At 38.9% G+C, this 26,199-nt stretch overlaps 1 protein-coding gene across 3 annotated transcripts; it reads left to right on the top strand.

The window, feature by feature from the left end:
- The first annotated feature begins 383 nt into the window (after positions 1-383).
- On the top strand, positions 384-25,257 carry LOC112050984 (neurexin-4). Of its 3 annotated transcripts, none has more exons than XM_024089420.2 (25): positions 385-781; positions 979-1,092; positions 5,716-5,912; positions 7,152-7,293; positions 7,527-7,730; positions 8,281-8,447; positions 8,820-8,996; positions 9,497-9,658; positions 9,804-10,020; positions 10,524-10,668; positions 10,956-11,062; positions 11,495-11,635; positions 11,876-12,079; positions 12,599-12,778; positions 13,126-13,263; positions 13,993-14,129; positions 14,651-14,802; positions 15,118-15,314; positions 16,774-16,914; positions 17,364-17,543; positions 17,805-17,938; positions 18,376-18,586; positions 19,493-19,627; positions 20,769-20,860; positions 21,755-25,257. In XM_024089420.2, exons 1-25 carry the CDS (start codon positions 715-717, stop codon positions 21,851-21,853), a joined length of 3,840 nt encoding a protein of 1,279 aa, XP_023945188.1. In that variant the 5' UTR covers positions 385-714; the 3' UTR covers positions 21,854-25,257. The 3 variants fall into 3 exon arrangements, with proteins under 3 accessions (XP_052740480.1, XP_023945188.1, XP_023945187.2); XM_024089419.2 differs by lacking the exon at positions 5,716-5,912 and adding an exon at positions 3,381-3,577 and having other exon boundaries at positions 387-781; XM_052884520.1 differs by lacking the exons at positions 5,716-5,912; positions 16,774-16,914; positions 17,364-17,543; ... (3 more) ...; positions 20,769-20,860; positions 21,755-25,257 and adding an exon at positions 3,381-3,577 and having other exon boundaries at positions 384-781; positions 15,118-15,577.
- Positions 25,258-26,199: the final 942 nt, after the last annotated feature.

Raw genomic sequence — 26,199 nt, 5'->3', positions numbered from 1 at the left:
TGCCAAAATTGATATTTGTATTTTGTTTTTGACTTATTGATTAAATTTTTTTTGATGTTATCCCTGAAGTTGGAATGTAAAAATAATTGTCAGCAGTTTATTATAGTCTTTGGTTCAAAAGGGGATGGACAATATTCAAAGTACTCTATAATAAATATCTCAGACCTCAGACCAATTACTGTAGAATTGTAGATCTGTGGACTGTGTAGTGTATAGCCATAAGAAAAAGAATTATATGCCATTCTCCCCTCAGACTAATTAAATATATATATATATATATATATATATATATATATATATATAAATAATTAGTCTGAGCATTCTCCCTCCACGGTATAGCCTGTGTTACTTAAATATTCAATGTACTGTAAGTTACTTAACGTTCAAGTTTCAGTTTTTCAGTTTTAGAACGAATATCGAAATCCATTTTGATTATTCTTTGATTTTCAAACCAAAATACTGAAATTTAGGAATACCCGCACTTTATTACCTATCTTTTTATTCACTCTCTCATTTAATCGTATCCGTATCATTGGTATTCTAAAATAATAATTTCCTAATTTGAATTTATCAACGAAACCGCGCTTGGGAGTTGGGTGTTGTCCGGCTTGACAAGTGTGACAACGGACGTAATGATCAAACAATTTTATTTGATTTTCTAACTGGGATTTGTGTTTTATTTTCACACAATTCGATATAAACAAATATGAAATTATGATGAGCGTTTCAGTATTTTATTACTTACCTTTACTTTTCTTCAGCGTAACCAATATTAAAGCAGGTAAGCCCTATTTTGATCAAATGAATAAAACATTTCATTTAAATTGTAGTTTTACTGTTAAATATAATAAATATATGTGTTTTTTTTTCTTTTTTGGGTATAATGAAGCCGTTTTTATTTTTTTTAAGGTTATATTCATAAACTTTTGAACATTGTTTGGAAATAGGTTATATTATTGAATATTTATTTCTACTCAGATTTTGCGAGGTATTACGACAGTTATGAATGTAACGAGGCCTTGGTAGAGGGTGCTAAGCTCACTGCTACTTCAAGCTTAAGGGAAAGAGGTCCAGAGAATGCTAAGCTGTATGGTGAGATAAACATTCAACTTGAAACTCTTAGTCCCATATCCCAAAGTACTTACAAAGAGTTCTTGGTGTAACTATTATAAAGTAGTTTAATATTGGCTAAATAAAACATTGAAAACATGAATTAAATTTAAATTTACATTAGATATATCTGTAAATTGTAATACAGGCGTAATGTTTATTGTAAAAGTTAAAAGATTCATTTTTTTTAAGTTTTCCAATAAGAAATAAGGCTAGTAATAAAATTTGTAAGTATGTTGGGATATTAACATATTTTAGGAATAATGTTTCATTTGCTATAAATTTTATTTTCAAGTGTGTTATGTTATGCTAAATTTTGTGTTTTGAGATTTGTGAGTATCTATATAGTGTGATAGTTATTGCTTTGTAGGAGCACAGTTTTTGAGCTGAAATTATTTTTTGACAAAAAGTGTTCTTTTGCATGGTTTTTATTTTATTGAACGTTGGAATTATTTAAATTAGGGCTTAAATTTAAATTGATACTAAACTATAAGGGAGCCTGAAATGGGACTAATTCCTCTGCAGGTGAACATACAATTTAAAAGAAATAATAATTTCATGAAAATATTAATCTTGAAAACCCAGTCAATCAATAAGAAACAATTAAATTACCTGATGACCATGGAGGAAACAAATATAAGGTGGGCATTTAACACCAGCGCTTGGACACCAACATTTGAACAAATATTGGCTGTATCAAGCTATATACAACCTGAAGAGAAGCAGAGAATATCAAAATTTGTATTTCAAGACGATGCTAAGTCATCATTGATTGGACGTTTGATGTTAAGACGGTTTGTCCAAACTTCTATGTCATTGGAATACCAGAATATAAATTTTGGTAGAGATGATCGTGGAAAACCCTACCTGCTTGGTGTTCCAAATGTAACGGTGAACTTTAATGTATCACATCAAGGAGACTATGTGGTACTAGGTGGCAGTAAAGAAAAGAATATTGGTATTGATATCATGAAGATAGAACCACCGGCAAATAAAAATATCCCAGAATTCTTTCGTATCATGAAGCGTCAGTTTTCTGATCGAGAATGGAGAACCATATACTCTTACTCAACAGAATCAGAACAGATAGCATGTTTCTATCGTATGTGGTGTCTAAAAGAAAGTTATGTGAAAAATATTGGATTGGGAATTACTGTGCCATTAAGTGAAATAAGTTTTGCAATCACATCTGAGTTAAAAGTTGGAGAAATTAATACAACCACAAAATTGTATGTGAGGAATTGCTTAAAAGAAAATTGGCTCTTTGAAGAGACTTTGTTAGATGAAAAACATGCAGTAGCTGTTTCTTATGAAGATGACAAAGAACAGCAGACAGTGTCCACGAGTTATGAGTTTATAAACTTTGATGAGTTAGTGAAAGAGGCAAAACCTTTAGCAGAACCTGATTTAGTATTTACTAACAATTTTCTTAAAAAAGTAATGAAAAATCATTGAATAAATAATAAAGGCCATATTCGTTTAAAATTTTAGTAAAATCTGATTCTTTGATTCTGTCAAAGTACAATTAGGACAACAAACTGTATTTAACTGAAGATCTATTAGGTATCTATTAGGCTAAGAAGGCTAATAGGCTAAGGCTAAGATTTTATTTCTTTGTCTCAATATGACTTTGTTATTGAAACATTGTAGCAGGACTTCTATTGTCTCCATTTTCTTTCAATATTTGTTTCAATATGAGTGTTTAAATATTTTACCTTACAGTACTACACTATGGCATTATAGGGGACAATACTTTATTTTAAATTGCATTTAAGTATTAAGAAATTTTTTGGTTGTTAATTTTATTTTATTACTTCATATTATTTACAATCTGTATAAGAATCTTATTAGGATATTATATTAAGGTTGTTTTATTGTTACCTTTTATTCATTATAGTTTTAAAATAAAGTTTCATTAATTTACATTTTTTATTATTTTCTTTAAATACATGACTTTAATATTTAATTTTATTAAAGTAAACTTTTTTTTTATATAAATAACTAACACAAAACCCTACTAATATAAATAAGAACAATAATTTAAATCAAAGAACATATTGGTGTCTGCTATGTATATTTTGCAGTATGAACAGTTCAATAAAAATTCTGTCAATTTACCAGTCTTACAATCCAGCGTGTGATTGGGTCAAATTGCTCTAAGGCAATAATTACTATATTACATGAATTTTAGAAGGTTAAAGGCGTATTTACTAACAAAACTAATAAAAATAAATTACCAGTAATGAAAAAAGGGAAATTTTGAAAACAAGGTTTGAACGCGTGGACCGCCTCGGAAAATGATTTTGATCAGCAACTGGTGATAGACCTGGGCATAGTGAAGAACATCACCAGGGTTGCGACCCAGGGAAGAGCTCATTCTCAGGAGTTTGTGCAAGAGTACCACATAAGTTACGGGTCCAATGGACTGGACTATGTGCGCTACAAAGCTGCTGGGGGCGAAGTTAAGGTAATTATTGGAAGACTAGCGGACGCCCGCGACTTCGTCCGCGTAAATTTCGATGTCAACTTTACTACTACCCCTACCCTACCCTACCACTACCCCAACCCTACCCAACCCCTACATCTACCCCTACCCTACCCTACCCTATCCCTACCCCTACCCCCACCCTACCCCTACCCTATCCCTACCCCTACCCCCACCCTACCCCTACCCTACCCCAAACCTACTCCTACCCTACCCCTACCTTACCTACACCCTACCCCCATCCTACCCTTCCCCCATCCTACCCCTACCCTCCCCGTACCCTATCCCTTTCCTACCCCTATCCCACCCGTACCCCTATCTCACGCCTATCCTACCCCTACCCTACCACTTCCCTATTCTACCCGTACCTCAACCCTACCACTACCCTACCTCTACCACTACCCTAAACCCGGCCCTTAACCTACCCTACCCCTACACTACCCCTACGCTTCCCTACCATACCCTACCCTACCCTGTAACTTCTCTATCTTACTCCTACCCTTAGCAAAATCGGTCCAGTCCTTCGAGAGTGGTGGTATGACCAAGAGAAATAGAGACTTCTATGCTAATAATATAAAGAGGTAAAGTTCGTGTGGTTGTAGGAGGTAATCTCTGGATCTACTGGACCGATTTGGAAAATTGTTTTACCAATAGAAAGCTACGTTATTTGCGAGTGTCATAGGCTATGTTTGATCCCCATATTCGCACGGGAACGGGAACTACGTAAATGAAAGCGCCGGGCGTCATGTAGCGGAATTTCTGCGTCTTTTAGAAATTTTGTATTATCTCCGAAACTATTTAAGTAATTAACATACTGTAAAGGGCAAATCTTATCTCCATAATATCCTTGTGATTATTAAATAATTTATTTTAATAAGGATTAAAGTTTAGTTGTATAAATAATGACGTAAACCTAAGTATATAAAATTAATAATTTTTAAAACACAAAAGGTACTATATCTGCTAATATATAGAAGATAGATATATGTTGTCGCGGACTTTTTTGTAGAACTTTTAAAGATACATAAAGTGTCCATACATTAATTTCAATTTTACACAATAGTTAAGGCAGCGCATGCGAATAAGTCTGTTTAAGAGGATTTTCAGTCCGACCTGTATGACAAAAACTGTGATAACTCGGCTAATATAAATGATGCCAATATAAAATATAGCCTATAGCACTCCCCGATAATGTAGCATTCTACTGGTGAAAGAATTTTTGAAATCGGACCAGTAGTTCCGAAGATTACCCCATTTAAAAAATGTGACAAACTTACAAACTTACAAACTTTACCTCTTTATAATATTAGTATAGATTAACAATTAACATCATCAAGTAACATATGATTAATCATTAACAATTTAACATAATAATGATAGAGGTATAATAAATAAAATAGTTAATAACAATAAGTTGAAGTAGAATTTTTAGGGTTTTAGGTTTAGAATTATATTATATTTATATTTAGAAATGGTTGTTGCTTGCTGTAGTTAGAAATGCTTGATATTATCCATTTATTTTCTGCACTGCTTGCACCATACTACTATCCCAAAGTATTTAGTTTTATAACTATTTCTAACTAAAAAATTCTTTAATCTTATAACTAATATCTAACAAGTTTAACATTACTAGAGAAAACTTTGGTATCTTAACAGGGAAGTTAACAATCATTAATTATTTGCATACTTCGTCATTGAAAAACAACCCTTGTATTGAAGACCTTGCCAAAGCTGAAGGTTATGAATTATATTTATACTTAATTCATAGAATCAGTGACCTCTTATTTCTGTAAAATCTGTAAAATATTACATAAATATATTTCCAATGTTTCCAATATCTGGCAATTTTTACCTGTGATTTTTTTTCATGTAATAAACTGTCATTTAATATCTTCTTTTCCTGTAATATTATCTGTTATTTCATCTTTTCGATCCTATTTCATTAATATAGCTTGGCATTCGATCTCTTCTTTTTCTAGACCATACTATGTCATTCTCTTTTCTTGTTTCTCCTTTTCCTTTCCCCTAATATTTACAAAAAGTTCTTAACTTCCCTCAAAGATACCAAATTGAACACGCTATAACTACTCGTATACTAAGTAGCACTAACATTGGTGAAGGCACATCCGTCTGGACGGCGAAGGAGAGTTCTTACTACCAGCACATCACCATCAACCTGCTCGCGCGCAAGGAGTTGCACGCCGTCGCCACCAGGGGGCGCTTCGCCACCGACGAATACGTCACCGAATACATGATACAGTACTCCGATGATGGCGAGAGTTGGCGGGAGATGACCAAGTCTGATGGTTACACGCAGGTGATACAGTTGGCGTCATTGTCATTACATACCCTCTTGTTTTATGGCTCACTATGTCATCATAGGGCCAGGCATCGTCATAAAGCATAGGTGGCTTTTTTTTTATTGTACAAAAACAAAAAGTGTTACATAATTTTAGTTCATGAATAACCATAAACTTGAGGAATTATAACTTGAAGCTTAATCTATACTAATATTATAAAGCTGAAGAGTTTGTTTGTTTGTTTGTTTGTTTGATTGAACGCGCTAATCTCAGGAATTATTGGTCCGATTTGAAAAATTCTTTCAGTGTTAGATAGCCCATTTATCGAGGAAGGCTATAGGCTATATATTATCCCCATATTCCTACGGGAACGGGAATCACGCGGGTGAAACCGCGCGGTGTCAGCTAGTATTGTATACTTACTCAAGAAAAATTCAATATTTCAACCTGATACCTTATGATCGGAAGCTGTATAGGCTAATCACTGGACCAACGAGATACAGTGGTTAGTAATTTGTTAAAATTGTGATATCAAAATAGTTATCATTTAGATAAATTTAAATTTCATGTAGTTACATGGCTCGATAAGGAAACTACATATTTTGGAAACTATTATGCGGCATACTGAGAGAAATACACTAATTCGACTGCTTTCAAACAATGAAAGCCACTGAATTATAAGAAACTTAGGATAATGAGACGAATATCTTAGCATTCCATGGATTCACTGTGCAAATGCTGGGTCCATCGCGTGATAGAAAGAAAAACACCGAGCAAAGTCCAGGACTTGTGACTACTGGGATGTAGGGTTAAGGAATTCTTTGACGATGGATCAACTCTCCCCTTCTCTGCTCATGTTGTTCTCCCGGCCTAGCCAAATTTGGTATTTAACAGAAGATATGCTATGATATGAAATATTTTTTTATATCACTCAATAAAATTGCAGTGTAAAAGTACTAGAGATAAAGTCGCTTGTTTTTCTTTATCCTATGATACACTACACTACACATAGAGTTACCGATTAATCAAGAAGCTCTTTATTAGAGCAATGAAAGTTGTAAAACACTGGATTTTTCTTTATCTTTGTCCCTGACCATACTTAAGTATCAACACTCAATTTTCAAAAACTTATAGTAGATAGGTATGTGCCTATATGTAAGGTATTTATTTGTATAAAGAATACTGTTGATTTTATTTTATTTTTATTTCAAGACGTAACAAAAGTACACCAGCGGATTTAACTTTCATATTTTCAGATGTTCGAAGGTAACCACGATGGTAACACGGTGGTCAAAAACGAGTTCGAAGTGCCCATCATAGCGCAGTACATCCGCATCAACCCAATGCGCTGGAGAGACAAGATCTCCATGAGAGTCGAAGTCTATGGGTGTGACTATGGTGAGCAATGCTCTAGTTTGTGCTTTGAAATGCGAAGATGATTATGGTATAACCTACATTTGATCTACATTCCACAATATTATATGTAGTTTCTCTTCACTAGATTTCATGGCACTTCCTAGGTCTAAAGGAATTGTGGTTCCTACAATTTTGTACAGAGTCAATATTTAAAAGAAAATACGTTTTCAATGTTTGCGTAACACATGTATAACCTAAAATTTCGTTTGTCACAGTTGCAGACACGCTATACTTCAACGGTTCGTCGCTGGTCAAGGTGGACCTGCTCCGAGATCCGATATCCGCCACGCGAGAAACGGTCAAATTCAGATTCAAGACGAGCGTCGCTTCCGGGGCTCTGATGTACTCGCGCGGCACACAAGGGGACTACATTGCGCTGCAGCTGAGGGAGAATCGACTCTTGCTCAATATTGACCTTGGTAAGTTAAGGGGAAATCGACTCTTGATTCATATTGGTAAGTTCACCAAAACCATTGCTATACTAAAGCCAAATGCGATGTGAATGCTTATCAAAAAACAAATTAATAACAATTTTGATTAACAAACTTAGAATAAATTAGATGAACTTACTATCTTTTGAAGAACAATTTATAAAATTCAATACCTTGATTTTTTTTTGTTATATAATTCAAAAATAATTATTTAATTGAAGCAATCTTTGATTTAAAAATAACAGTTTTTTTTCAGGTGCTTATATAGTTATCAAACAATACCAAAACGCAAACAAGCTTTTTTAAAAGTTAACGTGCTTGATTTTCACTTACAGTCTGTCTGTTTGTTTGGAGTAATTTCTTGAATGGCTGAACCAACTTTCACTGGAAGATAGAGTAGGTTATAAAGCAACACATGGCTATTTTTTATCCCGGAAAATTTCAATTTCACGCGTACTAAACCGCGGGCGTCCGCTAGTTAGTACCATAGGTGTGGACGTAATAATAAGTTTAAAATATTTTTATACCCTTCTTTAAGGTTCGGGCACCTCTACATCTCTCTCTGTGGGCAGTTTGCTGGACGACAACATCTGGCACGACGTGATGCTCTCCAGGAACAGACGCGACATCATGCTCACGGTGGACCGAGTGGTGGTTCGCGGGAGAATTAAGGGCGAATTCTCCAGACTCAATTTGAATAGAGCGGTATTTTGTTCATTTATTAAGACTACTAATACTATTAAAAATACTACTATATTTTCAAAAATGTTTCTTAAACAGAATCGAAACCAAAATAGACTATTAAAACAATATTTAGAATATTTAATATTCCTGGGGTTATTAATTTCTATATAGAAGGAAAAGTGTTGGATTGAGAATACTCCCCTGTAACACCCCAGAAGCCATACACTCATTGGATAAAATCTTTTACCATTACAATATCGTCATGACTGATTGTGATTGATTTATTTAAAATATTTTGTCTATTTATCCATAATATTTTCTAGAACTCATAGTTATTATGATAAACTGTATCAAATGCCTTGGTCAAATACAAATTTTCTTTATTTTCTTTAGTTATACATTGGTGGAGTCCCCAATTCCCAAGAGGGTCTAGTAGTGACGCAGAACTTCACAGGCTGTATCGAGAACATGTACCTCAATAACACGAAAGTTATAGAAGAACTCAAACAAGGATATGAGACTGAAGAGGCGTTCAAGTTTCAGAAAGTTAACACCCTTTATACTTGTCCAGTAAGTATTGCTATTTTTTAAATTTTGGGAAAATCTAACAGTATCCTGTGGGATGTTCCTTAGATTGTAGTATCTTAAAACTGCAGTTGAAGATGGGTATTAATTACTGTTTATATTTCACGTTATTTTTATCAAATTATTTTGACATTTACAGTTCATTTCATTTGAGTTTGCTTTTCTGCAGTTGAGTTACAATAACTGTGCACTATGCTATAGTCAAAGTTACAAATATGTGTGGCTATTCGAAAAGCATTGTTACTAGCAGTAAATATTTATTACTTTATTGTGAATTTGCTATAGCTACTATAGTAGTACATATAGGGGCGGAATTTCTCTTCAAGGGCTTTTCCTGTAAGACTGACTTCGCTTATACTTGTGTTAAGATTTATAGTGATTTTGGGGTGATTGGGATCAATCATGACGCTACGTTGGAATCCTGGACGACGCAATGGACGTCTATAGGCTAATGGTGATAATGACTATGGATGAATGACTTCTAGGAGCCGCCAGTTGTGCCGGTGACGTTCCTCAAGGAGGGCTCGTATGCCAAGCTGCGCGGCTACTCCGGCGCCAGCACACTCAACATCTCGCTGGAATTCCGCACCTATGAGCTACATGGTTTGCTCATCTACCATAAGTTCAAGAGTGAAGGATACGTCAAGGTAATTTTGAACCATAATAGTCTTTCGTCCAATGCGAAGTATTGTGATTAAATGCGGAAAAGGCCCAGGAACAGAAGTAGACTGTTGAATTTGGCCAGTGACCTGTCCTTAAGTACCACTCATGAATTAATAATGTCATCCGCAGGTGTTCCTGGAAGAAGGCAAAGTGAAGGTGGAACTGTACAACGAGGGTTCCTCTAAGGCGAAACTGGACAACTACGCGGAACAGTTCAATGATGGGCGCTGGCATTCGCTGATGCTGACCATGGCGCCTGACAGCCTCGTGCTGTCCGTGGACTACCGCCCCGTACAGACCACCAAACGGCTCAAATTCTTCACAGGGTCAACTTTCTACATCGCCGGTGGGAATTGTTAAATATTGTTGATCTTTTACTCAAAGTACCTTTCAAACTACAATTCATTTTATTCATTACTAGCAGAAAGGTTTCATCCGCGTTGTTTCCATTCCCGTAGAAATACAGGAAAAAAATGCCCATGTTACTCCCTGATATTGTAGCTGTCTATTGGTAAAATAATTTTTAAGATCGGTCATGTAGTTTTGATTTTATTCATAACATACAAAAATACAGATCTCTCCTCTTTATGACTGTAGATGAACAACCGAAAGGCAAATGTATACTGTCTCTTGGTGTGTTCCCTTCAATATTGCATTGGGCTCCATTTTAGGGTTGCACGTCACGACCGCGCTACTTTTTTGCATCTGATCTTCCGCTGTATTCACTGACTCTTTAAGAAAAAACAGATCCGAAAACTTGATTATTGGTTCTCCTAGAAGATATAAGAGTATTTTTGTTTTGACGACACGATTGAACGGCAAATTCATGAGTACTTCATGAACTCGTAGGTGGGAAAGCCCCTCCCCGCGGCTTCATCGGCTGCATGCGCAAGATCGCGGTGGACGGCAACTACCGCCTGCCCACTGACTGGAAGAAGGAGGAGTACTGCTGCCCCAACGAGGTCGTCTTCGATGCCTGCCACATGATTGACAGGTATAGTCTTCTTATTAACTATACTTGATAATGTTATGCTTCACGCTGCTGCTCTTTTGGCTTTTGCGTTGCCGAAACACACGCCTGTAATATTTCGGTTGCTGCCACTGTAGGTCCGTCAATCAACTAGGAGGTAAAAATTAGTATTATTTTGTTTTGCTATTTACTTTCAAGCAAAAACGCGCCTATCTCTAAATCTTACAATAACCAAGGCCAAGCCTCATTGAGTCATAGTAGTATATCTAGAGTAATTGCGATTTCAATAAGTTGTATGTGTTGTCCCGCAGATGCAACCCCAACCCGTGCGAGCACGGCGGCGCGTGCACGCAGACGGCGGAGGAGTTCAGCTGCGACTGCGCCGCCACGGGCTACGCGGGCGCCGTGTGCCACACCTGTAAGAGTTTTATATTCATCTTTTTATCGTAATTTTTAAAGACACCCCTCGATTAGTATCTGGATGGTGGACAAAATATTGTACAAGCAAAGTCTACCCTTTAATGCTTTAAAAGCGTTGAAATCGTTCGTGCACGAAGACGAACTCAGATGAAGGTCATTCTGGAGAACTCAAAGAGGCCGAAGGGTGTTATTATACCTGTTTTCTCTTTAGGTATCCATAAGAAGTACTGATGTAATTTAAAAATTACACGATCTAAATTCATATAAAATTGAATACTAACGTTATTAGTCCATGAGTTTTCGTTTGCCGTATATAATATTTTGTACTCTTAATGAGTACTAAGAATGATTTTTGATACTCACTCAATGCTATTGGTCCGGTGTTCACCAAAAAGTGCAGATAAATTACAAAGATACTGTTCGTGTGCAGCGGTGCATCCGGTGTCGTGCGCGGCGTACCAGCAGGCGGGCGGCGCGGGGGGCGTGGCGCAGCAGTCCTCCGCGCACCTCATGCTGGACGTGGACGGCTCCGGGCCGCTGCCGCCCTTCCCTGCCACCTGCCAGTTCTATTGTGAGTATCGCTCCATCTACTTTATTGCCCTTTTTCATTGACCTAGAATGATATCTGGAAATTGTTGGGTATTGAGGATACTTTTAGAATTAATATTTTTTATCATTGAAGATAAAGATTGAGGTAACTCATTTACACTTATACTCTTCATAAGTTAACGATGAATTCCGAATTTAGATGTCTCCTAAAATTTTGGTAATATTAATAAAATCAATATATCTGATGTACGTATATTTTCAGCGGACGGGCGCATCCTGACGTCCGTCCAGCACTCGGCGGTGCAGAGCTCGCAGGTGGACGGCTACCAGGAGCCGGGCAGCTTCCGGCAGGATATCGCGTACGACGCGTCGCGCGCGCAGCTCGAGGCGCTGCTGAACCGCAGCCACGCGTGCAGCCAGCGCCTCGAGTACATGTGCCGGCACTCGCGGCTGCTCAACTCACCAAGTGAGTGCTGACAGTGTAGTATACGTGCAGCACGACGTGCAGAGCGACTACGCCAAATATACCACGATGATTGTGAAACACTAGCAGGGTGCATGAATCGATTGTACTCCAATGTGTACTCTTCCTGAAGTGTTGGTCATAGACGCAAAATTTTGCATCTTTTATGGATTTCCAAACACCTGGAGCTGAGCTGCATGCGGCTGGATGTCATCGGTCCATATAACGGGGGTTGATAAAATAACACTGCAATTTTTTGGCGCAGGGTCGCCATTCCAGCACCTTGAAACCTTTGTAGCGTGCTCATTGCCGCTTCAGCATCGTGACTCGCTGAAATATGTCAATGACTGTAGATTTCCTCATTTATGAGTCGATTACGCATAGAAACTGCAAGTACGCTCGCTTCAGACTTTGAGTCTTTGAGCCTACATATGAGGCCATTAGATAGCGACCAAGTCTCGGATCCGTAGATCATTAGACTGCAGATTTCTTTTAGCGGTTAATATCCATTGATTTTTGCAGGTGACGAGACGAACTTCCACCCATTCGCATGGTGGGTGTCGCGCAGCGGGCAGCGCATGGACTACTGGGCGGGCGCCACGCCCGGCAGCAGGATGTGCCAGTGCGGCGTGCTGGGCTCCTGCGTCGACCCCACCAAGTGGTGCAACTGTGACGCCGAGCATACCCCGCTGTCTACCGACGGTAATTTGCACAGAGCTGATCCTAATACCACCTAATTTGACTAAATCTAGTAACATATTCTCTTAGTATCAATTTGCTACATAGTTAATGTGAAGGTAAAAGTAGAAACCTATTAAATTAAATATTTGAAATATGGTTAGAAATTGACTTTGACTTACATGAATACATTTTGTTGTAGATATCTTGAACTGTTATGTTCAAATTTCTTCTCATGCAAAAAGTTTTTTGTTTTGAAAGAGACAAATCGTCCGATGAGTACAAATTCCTACCCACCAGTCAGCTTGGAGAAATAGTTACAGTAGTAAAAAAAAATCACATTTGACTTACTTGAGTGGAATATTTTATAGAGTTCCAAATCGATGGTGGCGATATAACGGAGAAGGAGTTCTTGCCAGTCAAACAGCTACGTTTCGGAGACACGGGAAGTCATCTAGATGAGAAACAGGGACGGTATTCTCTTGGACCGCTGTTGTGTGAGGGCGATGGTAAGTACTAACTCAATCATAACAAATAGAACAGATACTATTTCTTCAAAAATTAAAGAAATATATGGCGAATTTAAGGACATTTCAAAGCTATAACTTCTCTAAATGGAGTAAATATTGGAGTACAATATGCCAATGACCTACATGGAGTTCCTATTAGCTAAAGTTTAGAAATGTCTAAAAAAATGTACTGGCGCAATATTGAATTGAATTTGGAAAATTGCGAGGTGCATCCAGATAATTCATTTGCGGGTTATTCTCTAGTTTCATCTTCCGTTTTGGACATAGCTTGTGTCATGAAGTTTTATTAAACGTCTAACTAAACTTTTTGAAACCGATAAATGTATCCATAAATTAAGATTTTTGAGCCGCGAATGACCTTTGCGATTTGCTTAACGCCAAGGTCATTCGCGGGAAATGTAATAATCCAAAGGGTGACTATCGCCGTTTTTTCTATTTTCTAAGAAGCCACTGGTTTAACGTCAGCTATAATAAAAGTCTATTTGGTCTTCATAATCTAAAATTTAATACTAACGTTATTGATTCATAAGTTTTCATTTATGTCCCTTTGCAAGATATAATTTGTATTCACTATGTTTCGACTTAGTTTTAGCTCTTATAGATGGGAAGTGATATTAATTCGAAAATGCATAAAGTAATAAAAATGCTTTAAAAAAAGTCTCTATGCACTTCTAATAGCCTCAAATGTAAGAGCAATTTGTGTACCAGATCTATTCAGTAACGCGGTGACGTTCCGTATCGCGGACGCCATCATCACGCTGCCGACCTTCGACCTGAGCCACAGTGGTGACATCTACTTCGAGTTCCGCACCACTAAGGAGAACGCCGTTTTGTTGCATTCTAAGGTAAATACAGTACTAGTTTGACTATGTAAGATACAGTATTAGTTTAAGATGTAAGTGTGGTGTATTGAAATCCTTACAGTTGTGTCCAGCTGTGGACCTCGTCGGCACGATGATTAGTTTGAGGATCAGTTTGAGAAGCAAAAAGATTCCATTTAACGAGGTTACATCGTTAGGCAGTATGCGCATTAGGCAAACCTAAGATCCTAACGCTAGATCAGATTCGGTATCATTATTATCAACTTAATTTGACGGCCCTCTACGGGGCAAGGCCTCCCTCCATTTAAGAGTATCTTATCTATATCTAGAGCATAGACTAATGTGGGTTGTCCAGCTTAAGGTGATATTGTTTCTTGTACAATCACTTTCAGATATTAATTGGTCCGAGGCTGCAACACACCTGCTTCCACTCCTTGTTGCGATTTCTTACTGAAAATCCCAGTTCATTGTTATTTAAAGTCAGATCTGCTTGGTCAAACAATTATTACGATATAACAGAATCTATAAATAATTTATTTCTTCAGGGACCGCAAGACTACATCAAGCTCTCCATCATCGGGGGCGATCAGCTGCAGTTCCAGTTTCAAGTGGGAGACACTCCGCTGGGAGTGTCGGTGGAGACCAGCAACCGACTCGCAGACAACAAGTGGCACTCCGTGTCCATTGAGAGGAATAGGTATTCATGATTTTGATCTTGATCATTATAGGAGAGCTAAGGTGATATCAATCATAATATTGCGCCAAAATATATTAAACACATTGCATACGCATTGGTATTGAAGTCTCCCTAGGACTCCTAGGTTGTGTCAATGTCTAGACAAGAGAAACACACAGTGTACCAATAAACGTCTTTTTTGTCTTATCTTAACGAATGTGAGTTATATTTTCGATACATGTTGCTACAAGTAACTACATCTAAATGTCACCGTGCACGTTTCTATGAACGCGAGCTGGTTTGGTATTCGCTTAATGCAATAACTTATTGTGACAGGAAAGAAGCTCGCGTGGTAGTGGACGGGGCTCTGAAGAACGAGATCCGCACCGCCAAGGACCCCGTGCGGGCGCTGCACCTCACCACGGCGTTGGTGCTGGGCGCGTCGCTGGACCGCAAGGACGGCTTCGTGGGCTGCATGCGCGCGCTGCTGCTCAACGGCAGCCCGGTCGACCTGCGCTACCACGCCAGACGAGGTAACACACCGCCAGCGCTGGTGCTGGCGCGTCGCTGGACCGCAAGGACGGCTTCGTGGGCTGCATGCGCGCACTGCTGCTCAACGGCAGCCCGGTCGACCTGCGCTACCACGCCAGACGAGGTAACACACCGCCAGCGCTGGTGCTGGCGCGTCGCTGGACCGCAAGGACGGCTTCGTGGGCTGCATGCGCGCACTGCTGCTCAACGGCAGCCCGGTCGACCTGCGCTACCACGCCAGACGAGGTAACACGCCGCCAGCGCTGGTGCTGGCGCGTCGCTGGACCGCAAGGACGGCTTCGTGGGCTGCATGCGCGCACTGCTGCTCAACGGCAGCCCGGTCGACCTGCGCTACCACGCCAGACGAGGTAACACACCGCCAGCGCTGGTGCTGGCGCGTCGCTGGACCGCAAGGACGGCTTCGTGGGCTGCATGCGCGCGCTGCTGCTCAACGGCAGCCCGGTCGACCTGCGCTACCACGCCAGACGAGGTAACACACCGCCAGCGCTGGTGCTGGCGCGTCGCTGGACCGCAAGGACGGCTTCGTGGGCTGCATGCGCGCACTGCTGCTCAACGGCAGCCCGGTCGACCTGCGCTACCACGCCAGACGAGGTAACACACCGCCAGCGCTGGTGCTGGCGCGTCGCTGGACCGCAAGGACGGCTTCGTGGGCTGCATGCGCGCGCTGCTGCTCAACGGCAGCCCGGTCGACCTGCGCTACCACGCCAGACGAGGTAACACACCGCCAGCGCTGGTGCTGGCGCGTCGCTGGACCGCAAGGACGGCTTCGTGGGCTGCATGCGCGCGCTGCTGCTCAACGGCAGCCCGGTCGACCTGCGCTACCACGCCAGACGAGGTAACACACCGCCAGCGCTGGTGCTGGCGCGTCGCTGGACCGCAAGGACGGCTTCGTGGGCTGCATGCGCGCGCTGCTGCTCAACGGCAGCCCGGTCGACCTGCGCTACCACGCCAGACGAGGTAACACATCGCCAGCGCTGGTGCTAGCGCGTCTCTGGAACGAGGATTTTATTATTATTCCTAAATGGACTCCATTCTGGTCTGATGGTAAGCATCAGCCGTGGTTAGTGATTCTAACCTAACCACCGGCAAATCGCACGTAAATTTTTTTAACGGTTTTTGCCAGTTTTCAGTATGGGTGGGTATATATGATGCCTCGAATGTTTAAATTGTCTCTGGTTGATATGATGGCTAGAGATGATTGTTTTAAAAACAACAAAAAACGGGATTGTTTCAAAGTTCTCTAAGAACGCCATCTATTGGTAGTTTAAAATGATAAACACTATTTCACTATGCCTCTGAATGACAGTACGCATCGCCTAATTACACTTTTCGTAATGCATTCACCAACTTAAGCGTGCCTCTTCTTTAGGCACGCTCAAGTTGGTGAATTAATGTGAAAAATTATGGTTACGGCTACGAAACGGATATTGTTTCGTGCAGGAGTGTACGGCGTGTCGGAGGGCTGCGTGGGCAAGTGCGAGTCGTCGCCGTGCCTCAACAACGGCACGTGTCTGGAGGGCTACGACTCGTACGGCTGCGACTGTCGCTGGACCGCCTTCAAGGGGCCCATCTGTGCCGACGGTGAGTGACGTCACACATTCCTCACCTAACTAAACCTAACGTTCCTGCAACACAGGTATCGTAGGCCTTAACACTGAGCTACGATGTGAATCACGTGAAGAGGGAAAGAAAAAGTCTACCAATGGCCTGAGTAATAAAGAGGTCGCATTTTAGGCCTACAACTTGAAAGGCGTTCCAACTGAAAGTGCTGCATACTTTTTTTATAAGTAATATGTGGCAAAGTGCAGAGTTGGGGCCATTTTCTTTTTTATGCCACACATCGCAGGACATTTATTCAACGCTTCTACTTCAGGTTTAAGAGACCGACCTTCAATGGCAATATCACGGATTTGATATTGGAACTTGGCCTTCCTCTTACGAATCTCTCTCTTAAGCCTAAACCATATAAACATACCTTTCTCAGTTTTGGCCACTACGTCTTTTATACCATCACATTTTTTTTAATACAGAGATCGGTGTGAACTTACGTCCAAACTCGATGGTAAAGTACGATTTCCTCGGCTCCTGGCGCTCCACCATCAACGAGAAGATCCGCGTCGGCTTCACCACCACCAACCCCAAGGGTTTCCTGCTGGGATTCTACTCCAACATATCTTCCGAATACCTTACGATTATGGTCTCTAATTCTGGTGAGTTTGTTATGTAAACTAATATTATAAATAAGTAAAACAGACAGACAGAGACTTATGTGACATACTATAGATATTTGTTGGTGTGTTCACAATCATTGATTGGTATTACTTTGTATCGGTAAAATAATTTTCGAAATCGCTTTGGTAGATCCAGACATTACCCCCTACAAGTTAATAAACTCAAAAACTACCTTTTAATGTTAGTATAGACATATTTATTAATTTAAACAATAATAACATTAAATAATTCGTCAACAGGAAGCCTACGAGTAGTGTTCGACTTCGGGTTCGAGCGGCAGGAGATCGTGTTCCAAGGGAAGCACTTCGGGCTGGGCCAGTACCACGACGTGCGCCTGTCCAGGAAGGACGGCGGCGCCACCATGGTGTTACAAGTGAGTCACCAATAGGCTAGTTGATACTTTTTTTTAAATGGTTTTAAGTAGTTCATTATCGTTCTACTAGACTAAACCTAAAAGAAAACCCCGCAAGCGGAAAAGCATATTTTTTTTATACTTATTTTTTTAGATTACCCGTTGGATGCTTGGATAGTGATCATTTATTATTTATTCATCATCATCATCATCATATCAACCGATGAACGTCTACTGCAGGACATAGGCCTTTTGTAGGGACTTCCAAACATCACGATACTGAGCCGCCTGCTTCCAGCGAATCCCTGCGACTCGCTTGATGTCTGGTCTTGTACCTACGTTTGCTCGTGCGAGGTCGTCATTCCAGCACCTTAAGACCCCAACGTCCATCGGCTCATCGTACTATGTGCATGGTCCATTTCTTTCCAATTTTCTCAATGTGCGTAAACGTACCTCAGGTGGACAACTACGAGACGCAAGAGTACCACTTCAACATCCGCGAGTCCGCCGACGCGCAGTTCAACAACATCCAGTACATGTACATCGGCCGCAACGAGACCATGAACTCCGGCTTCGTCGGCTGCGTCAGCCGCGTCGAGTTCGACGACATCTACCCGCTCAAGCTGCTGTTCCAGCAGGACCCGCCGCCCAACGTCAGGGCCATTGGAGGTCAGATCATAATATAAACTAGTGTGCTTTAGACCACACGACTGAAGTAAAGCTTCTTTCAAAAATAACAAGCCAGCGCCATCTATGAGTCTCAGGCATAACTGCATCGCAACAGGGATTGTTTCAAAGTTCTCTAACAACGCCATCTACTGGTAGTGTTAAATAACAAACACTGTTTCACTGTGCCCATAGAGACGCTCGCGACTTCGTCCGTCCTTTGACCTGTTTAATTCGGCACTGTTGCAATATCTCTTCTTAGCTGACGTATATTAACTATAAATTACCTCCCTGCCAAATTTCATTTTTGTACTTTAAGTGGTTTTCGAGATTTCGTGATGAGTTAGTGACCTTTCGCATTGTAATCTAGTCAGAAAATACTGTATTAGTTAAAGGAGATTTGACAATAGTACAGCGGGCGGGGATCGAACCACCACCTGTGGGTGATGATTCCGGCTCCTTTACCTTGGTTGAAATTGAGGCTTGTAATAACAAAAAACAGTGTGCTTTAGATCACACGACTGAAGTAAAACTTCTTTCAAAAATAACAAAGCGCCATCTATGAGTCTCAGGCATAACTGCATCGCAACAGGTTCTTGAAGTGTACAAAAAGGGATTGTTTCAATGTTCTATAAAAACGCCATCTACTGGTAGTGTAAAATAACAAACACTGTTTCACTGTGCCCATAGAGAGCAGCACGCATCGCCCGACGAATATAGCGGTCGCCCGCGACTTCGTCCGTCCTTTGACCTGTTTAATTTGACACTATTGCAAAACGCGTTCTTTGCGGACGTCCACAAACTATAAACTACCTCTTTACCAAATTTCATCTTTGTACGTCAAAAGGTTTTCGATATTTCGCTTTTGTATATGTAAAAAAACCTGTATATTGTCAATCTGTATATCAGGTTCCTTGCACGAGGACTTCTGCGGCGTGGAGCCGGTGACGCACCCCCCGGAGCCGGTGGAGACGCGCCCGCCGCCGCCTGCAGACCTCGGCGACGAGCTGGACTTCCACCGCACCGACGAAGCCATCCTCGGCAGTGAGTATCACTTTACTATAGCCAGGCTCCAGAATGTTTGTCTGTGCCGATGCTATCAGGTAATGACTAATGAGAATGACTGGGGTCATCCTGTAAGAATACCAGTGATAGAGTACGTGTCTTGCAGAGCATCTACTGCTCAAACCCCTCAGTGACGCTACAGCGAATCCATTATGAAGAAATAGCTATGTATTTGTTTAAGTGCTTTGAAAGATCTGTAAGTACATTCTCCAAGTACACTTGCGTTGTCGAATACCTATCGTCTCAGACCAAGCATATTTGGACTCATATCGCACTCAAATTCACCAACAAAATTGTCTGTCGTCGTTTGAGGGGGACGAGGTAAACTCACACATCGGAAATATTTAAACACCAATTAATATGTCCTGTATCATTACACTACACACAACTATAAATTTGTGTAATACACCAAAGTGTAATTTTAACACAATGAAACATCGATTCCATAGATGCAGTTTGTATAAACACGGAAAGAAAGAAAGAAAGAAAGAAAGAAAATAAATGTATTCATATCTAAAAGTTACAGACAGTCAGTGCCCTACCCTAATGACAGCATGTCGGTCTGTAACTCTTAAAAGGAAAGGGTGTACAGCTCAACTTATGCCGTGCACTACTTACAAGCATAATACACCGCGCTTAGATCGTGATCACACACTTGGAAGATTAGATGGTAGAATGAATAAATGGTATACTTTTTTCGCTTTCAGTGGTCAGGAAGAAAACTACAGACTTTAAAGACAAATTTTATTACTTTGGCTTACTGAAATCATCAGAAAACATGAGCAATCAGGATATTATTTCATTCAAAATAAGTTAAAACTAACCGCGATCGTCGCACAGTAACAGGTATACTCCCATATGTTTGTCTGCCGCGCTCGAGTGACTGCAGAAATCCCATCCTCGGCTCCCCTACTATAATAACTGATGCAGTCTTTTAGACATGCGTCATATATGATGATTCGTCCGTCCGACGTAGTCTGCGTCGACGGCTACTCGTCGGTTGTGGCGTAGTTTGCGTTTAGGTAGTTGGTTCTGTACACTCCGTACTCACATGTATGTAGTATGAATAGTGTGTCAGTCAGTCAGTCAGTCCGTGTGTAACCGCCGGCTGTTGTTGCAGCGGTGCTGGCGTGCATCTTCCTGCTGCTGATCGTGCTGGCCGTCGTGCTGGTGCGCGCGCTCTCGCGGCACAAGGGAGAGTATCTTACGCAGGTAAAGTCAGCTATATTTTTGTATAGAATTTCTTGTAGAAAGAAAGAAAATAAATTTATTCATATCTAAAAGTTACAGACAGTCAATAAATACCCTATCCTTATCCCGTCGACCACCTGAATTTGAATAAAAAATACGTTACAAATAATAGCAGCGGCTTTGTATCGTGACGTCAATCATTATTACATTTTCAAGCGATGTTTTGTCACTTTGTAAACGAATAAATGTTGATAATTCTTTATGCAAGCACTATAAATTACTTTTTATAAAGTTCTAGGTGTGTTTTCTATTATATAAGACTCTAAAATTTGAACTAACCTTTATCACTTTGATAAGCTGTAACAAAACAATCACTAATTATTTCTGTCATTTATTTACCCTGGACTAAACACTATCAACAGAGTATCCAAGTTTTTAATAAAAATTGTATCTACTTAGCATAGACAATACGAAAAAAAACAAAAGTATCACAGAACAAAAAACCGTCGACAACGAGCGCAACTGAATTGATTGACTATAAAAAAAATTTTGAAATCGAATTTTTCAAAAATGAATGAGTTTGACATTGCAATAGTCTGGAAATTTATTACAGAATAACCTCCCACGTAAAGTTTTAGTAAGAGGTCAAAACCTCGTAACGCACCAGAGTAAAGTACCGCAGCGAACGTGTTAAACGTTTGTACGGGAAATAGAAAAGGGCAGATTTTAGGGTTTTCCCGGAAATTATTTGATTTTTTCTCACCTTTTAAACCTTCCCTATACCTCCACGAACATTTCAAGACCAAGATTAGATAAATCCGTTAAGCCGTTCTCGAGTTTTAGCGAGACTAACGAACAGCAATTCATTTTTATATATATAGATTGTTGAGAAAAAGCTTTATTTATTTTGTCCAGGAGGAGCGCGGCGCGGACGGCGCCCCGGACCCGGACGCGGCGGCGCTGGCCGCAGCCACCGGCCCGCGCGTCACCAAGCGCCGCGAGTTCTTCATCTAGCCGCCAGGCGACACCCACTCCACCACCCACGCGCACTGCACCTGCATGCCTTCACGGTGTAACGTTATTGCGTCTACTGACAATTTACGTTCGTAAAAAAAAACATACATACAGCCGAACGTAGAACCTATTTTTGGAAATCGGTTAAAAACTAGCAGACGCCAGCGATTCCGTGGGCGTTAACAAAAAGCATTAAACAAAAAATCTTTATATGGCTTTAAAACGCCATAAACCAACGCCACTACGCGAAGATCACTTACAATCTGTCAGAGTGTGAGTTACAAGCATGTTGCCATGATAAAAATTCTTAAATAATGTTGTCAGCTAATGAAAAAAATTTTTTTTTTATTCTGGGTTTTAGCCCTATATTTTATGTTCTTTTAGACAGATAGGCTGGCATTTATAATATTAACTATGGTTTAATTTTACATGATGCTATATTAAGTATCAAAATAAATCTATTGAATCTACTGACTTCCAAAGAAAATCGGCCACCACCAGTAGGTCTAATACGAGATGTAGCTCTCTTTCGTTACGATAGCACGATAGATACGATATTTTTGTTTCATAGCAATGAAACAAAAATAGCAATATTAAGACAAAATTATCGGCGCCCATCTCAGACCTACAGATGTGACTCAAAACCTTACTTGTCAATAAAAAAACATATTTTTTAATTCAGCAGACGCAATAATGATATTATGTAGTTATTTAATGGTAATAATAAATATAGAACACACAGTTTATCAATAACTACCTCCTAATCTTCCTAAACACATTAACTTACACTCCAGCAACACAATTACATATAAAAATATACAAACACAGTAAGTCCATTTAGTTATGTATCAATACAAAAAGACGATTAACATTTTCTTTAAAAAGGACTTTTTACTTTACATAAAAATATCGATAGTTTTGATCTGAAATGTTACATCTCTGTCAGCCAATCTATAGTGAAGTGAACGTGAAAACAATAGCAAAGTTATCGATGTCTGGTAATGTTAAGTAATGAGCTATGAAATCAATTTTTATTTTGACTTAAAACGCCTTTTCTCCAATTGTCTCATTTTAAGCTCGTTCTTTATATTTTCAAACTATACTCGAGAGGCACAACTATTTGTCGACTTTAATATGACGCGAGTATATTAAAGTGGGCGGATAATTGTGTCTCTGAGTATATAATCGCTCTAAAGTTCTCTCCCATGAGGTGCCATTTGGCTACTTTTGTAATCTTTCTATTAGTCTATCAACATCATGGTATCATCTATAAGAATAATTACCTATTACTAGAATCCATTATGACTACCAGTATGTTAATCAAATCAATTAAGACTTATTTTCGAGAGATCTGCATTTTTCGTCCAAAGTGACAATTTTAGTTGTAAGTTAAGTAAAAAGATACGCACGAAAAAGCACACGCAAAAGATTGGTTGTTTAAAAAATATGTAAAAAAAGGCATATTTTTATACAGAACTATATGTGTGAAATATTAAACAATACGAATTCACCTTTGGTAAATTTGTTAATAAACCTGTATTTGATAAATTAACTTTTTTTACTATAACTATTTTATTAATATTTGCATATTATAAGTATTTATGAAAACATCGATATTTTAATTATGCATGTAGGTACATCACTTTTTCCAATCGATTGACATGTAATAGAGAGGCGGGTTAATTTCTCGATAAAATGGTCGATGTTATAATATGAAAATATAAATAAAATAAAATGAAAATATTCCAAGATTGGGAATTAACCAAAAAGCAGGCAACTGAATAAATGTTAAAATATTTTAACTTTTAGTTTATGTAACCAGTATGTTTCCAAGCAGCTTATTAAACTCTTTTAGTTGGATTTTTATTTTTTTTAAACAAATCCACCAATATAATGTAATAATTCATACAAATTAGTTTTAAGATACTTGATATTATAGCTTAGGGCTTTAATTGTATTATTTTGTATTTAATCTGAAAAACTTAATTTTGTATTATTATTTTTAGGATTTTTTTTGAGCTTTTTTGATTTATCCGTCCAAATGTGTAAATGTCCAAAACAGTACTTTTTTTGTTTACGATACTTAATGAATTTGTATTATTTTGTGTTTATTTGTATAATTTCGTATACATGTGTATAATTAGTTTAGTATGGTGTTTATTTAAATGACATTATAATGACATGTAGTTAAGTAGGGCCGTTTATTGAAACACGAGAATAGTTTGGGTCTTGTGACTAACTTCTCTACGGTTTTGTATACATTATGTATTAAAATTTTTGGATTCACAAAATGTTTTTTAGTCTGTGGCATTTATTTTATTACTGATGAAATCAAATAAATGCCACAGACAAACAATGATGACTTTTTGTAGCACAATTGATTGGAAAAAACCAAAGTCTTCTGTCACATTAAATTAAAAATGCAATCCATTATTATTTGTAAATATTTTTATTCGGCACCTCAATACATTTACATACTCTGGTTATGTGTATTTGAACGGATAGATGTGCATTGCACTGAAAAGTGAATGACATAGACAATACACGTGCACAATGTATGTATGTAATGAAATATCATGTAAAAACTTACCTAGAATTAATCACCAAATACAATTATCAGTATTGTCATATTTTGTCACAGGACCCAATCCGCGCAACCAAATAAAATATAAGTCTCTATCATATAATCTTAAAACTATTGTAATTAAAAAAAAACAACCTTAATTAGTAATTAACTAAGTTCAAAATCGTCTGATAAATTTTCTTTGTTCATACCTTTGATCAGAGGGCCTAGTGGCAGTTCGATACTGTGACGACCGCGTTGACGTACACGCTAGTTTCTAAGGAATTGAAGCAGCGCCATCTAGTGGCAATATTGCACAACTGTTTCAATTCCATATAAATTCGCGTTTACGTTAACGTGATAGTATAACAGTAGTGAATTGTCAAATCGACAAATCAACTTACCGACTGTCTATGTATAATTAAAATTATACAGTCAATATGTTTTATTGGTTCTGCATATCTTTAGTTAGATTATATTAAATGAAAATAATGTTTCATTACACTATATATTTTACTTATTTCACCTTTGTTGTGTGTTATTAAAAACAGTGATAATGAAGTAAACCTTATAAGTAACTTAAATTACAAAGTTCAAAATGCTGTGGGAGATAACATTGGTTCCATACGTTAGCATAAATAATATGAACTTTATTATACAGGATCAAGGTTCAAAATTGCAAGCTATATTTTATTGGTTGCCGCGGCGGTCAGTAGTGTACGAGTACGAGTAAGCTAGGTTTCGTGCCTTAATTGCGACGGCACATCCACGTAGCGCGTTGAGATGTAGAGTTTTTATTTTATTACTACTGAAAATCACGAAATAAATTTTCCAAAATATATTTGTTGTTTTATTTACATCCGCCTCGTTGATATGGTGTTAGCTTATGTGATCATTAGGGTCAAACATAGGGGCCGTAGCACACCTATCAACTCGGAAAGGGATCGTCACCATATTGCCGCTGTTTATGAGCTTGTTCCGAGCCAATACGATACGATGATGATGATGGCTCGAATTGATGAGTGCTATGACTCGAAACTCGTGAACTACTTAACAGATTTTCATGCTGTTCTCACTAATAGAAAGTGATATTTAATTTCTTTAAAAACCCAAATTACTAAATTATTTTGATTTTGTGTAAATTGGTTGAAATGTTACTTATTGGAAAAAAGCAAACCACCTGGGAACTTTAATCTCTTTAGTCTGACAATCCACATTGGGCCAGCGTGGTGGACTATTGGCCTAACCCCTCTCATTATGAGAGGAGACTCTAGCTCAGCAGTGAGCCGAATATGGGTTGATAATGATGATGAATGATGATGATGATGCATAATGGGAAATCCGGTTTTATAGAAGGGTTGTACGCGCGAAGTCACAGGCGTCTAGTAGGTAGACATATTTTATGAATAACAAATTAACACACTATACATATAGTAACACTTAATTCTGGTGGAATTAATAAGAGACAGACTTTGATCGCGTTACAAAATGATCAGCTATCCAATATTAACAAGGTGTTTGAAACAAACACCTCCGCAGCAAGTAGTTACACTCTATATAAGAGAAATGAACGATAATTATAGGCTAATCTGCTTTGAACCTCTATTGAATAGAAATTTCCAAATATAATATAGGTATGCAGGTTCCTACAATTTTGTATTTATTCATTAAAACGAACCTTCTTGTGGTTCGTGCGCTGTAGCTTGGTACGGGTGACAGTTACCGTATGACGTTCATATTACGTACGTAGGTATCGTGAATTGCGGCAAACTTTCAAGAGAAA

This window comes from Bicyclus anynana, chromosome 12, assembly GCF_947172395.1.
Source record: "Bicyclus anynana chromosome 12, ilBicAnyn1.1, whole genome shotgun sequence".
Lineage (NCBI taxonomy): Eukaryota > Metazoa > Arthropoda > Insecta > Lepidoptera > Nymphalidae > Bicyclus > Bicyclus anynana.
Note: the sequence above shows the minus strand (reverse complement) of the source record. Positions and strands in the feature narration are given on the sequence as shown.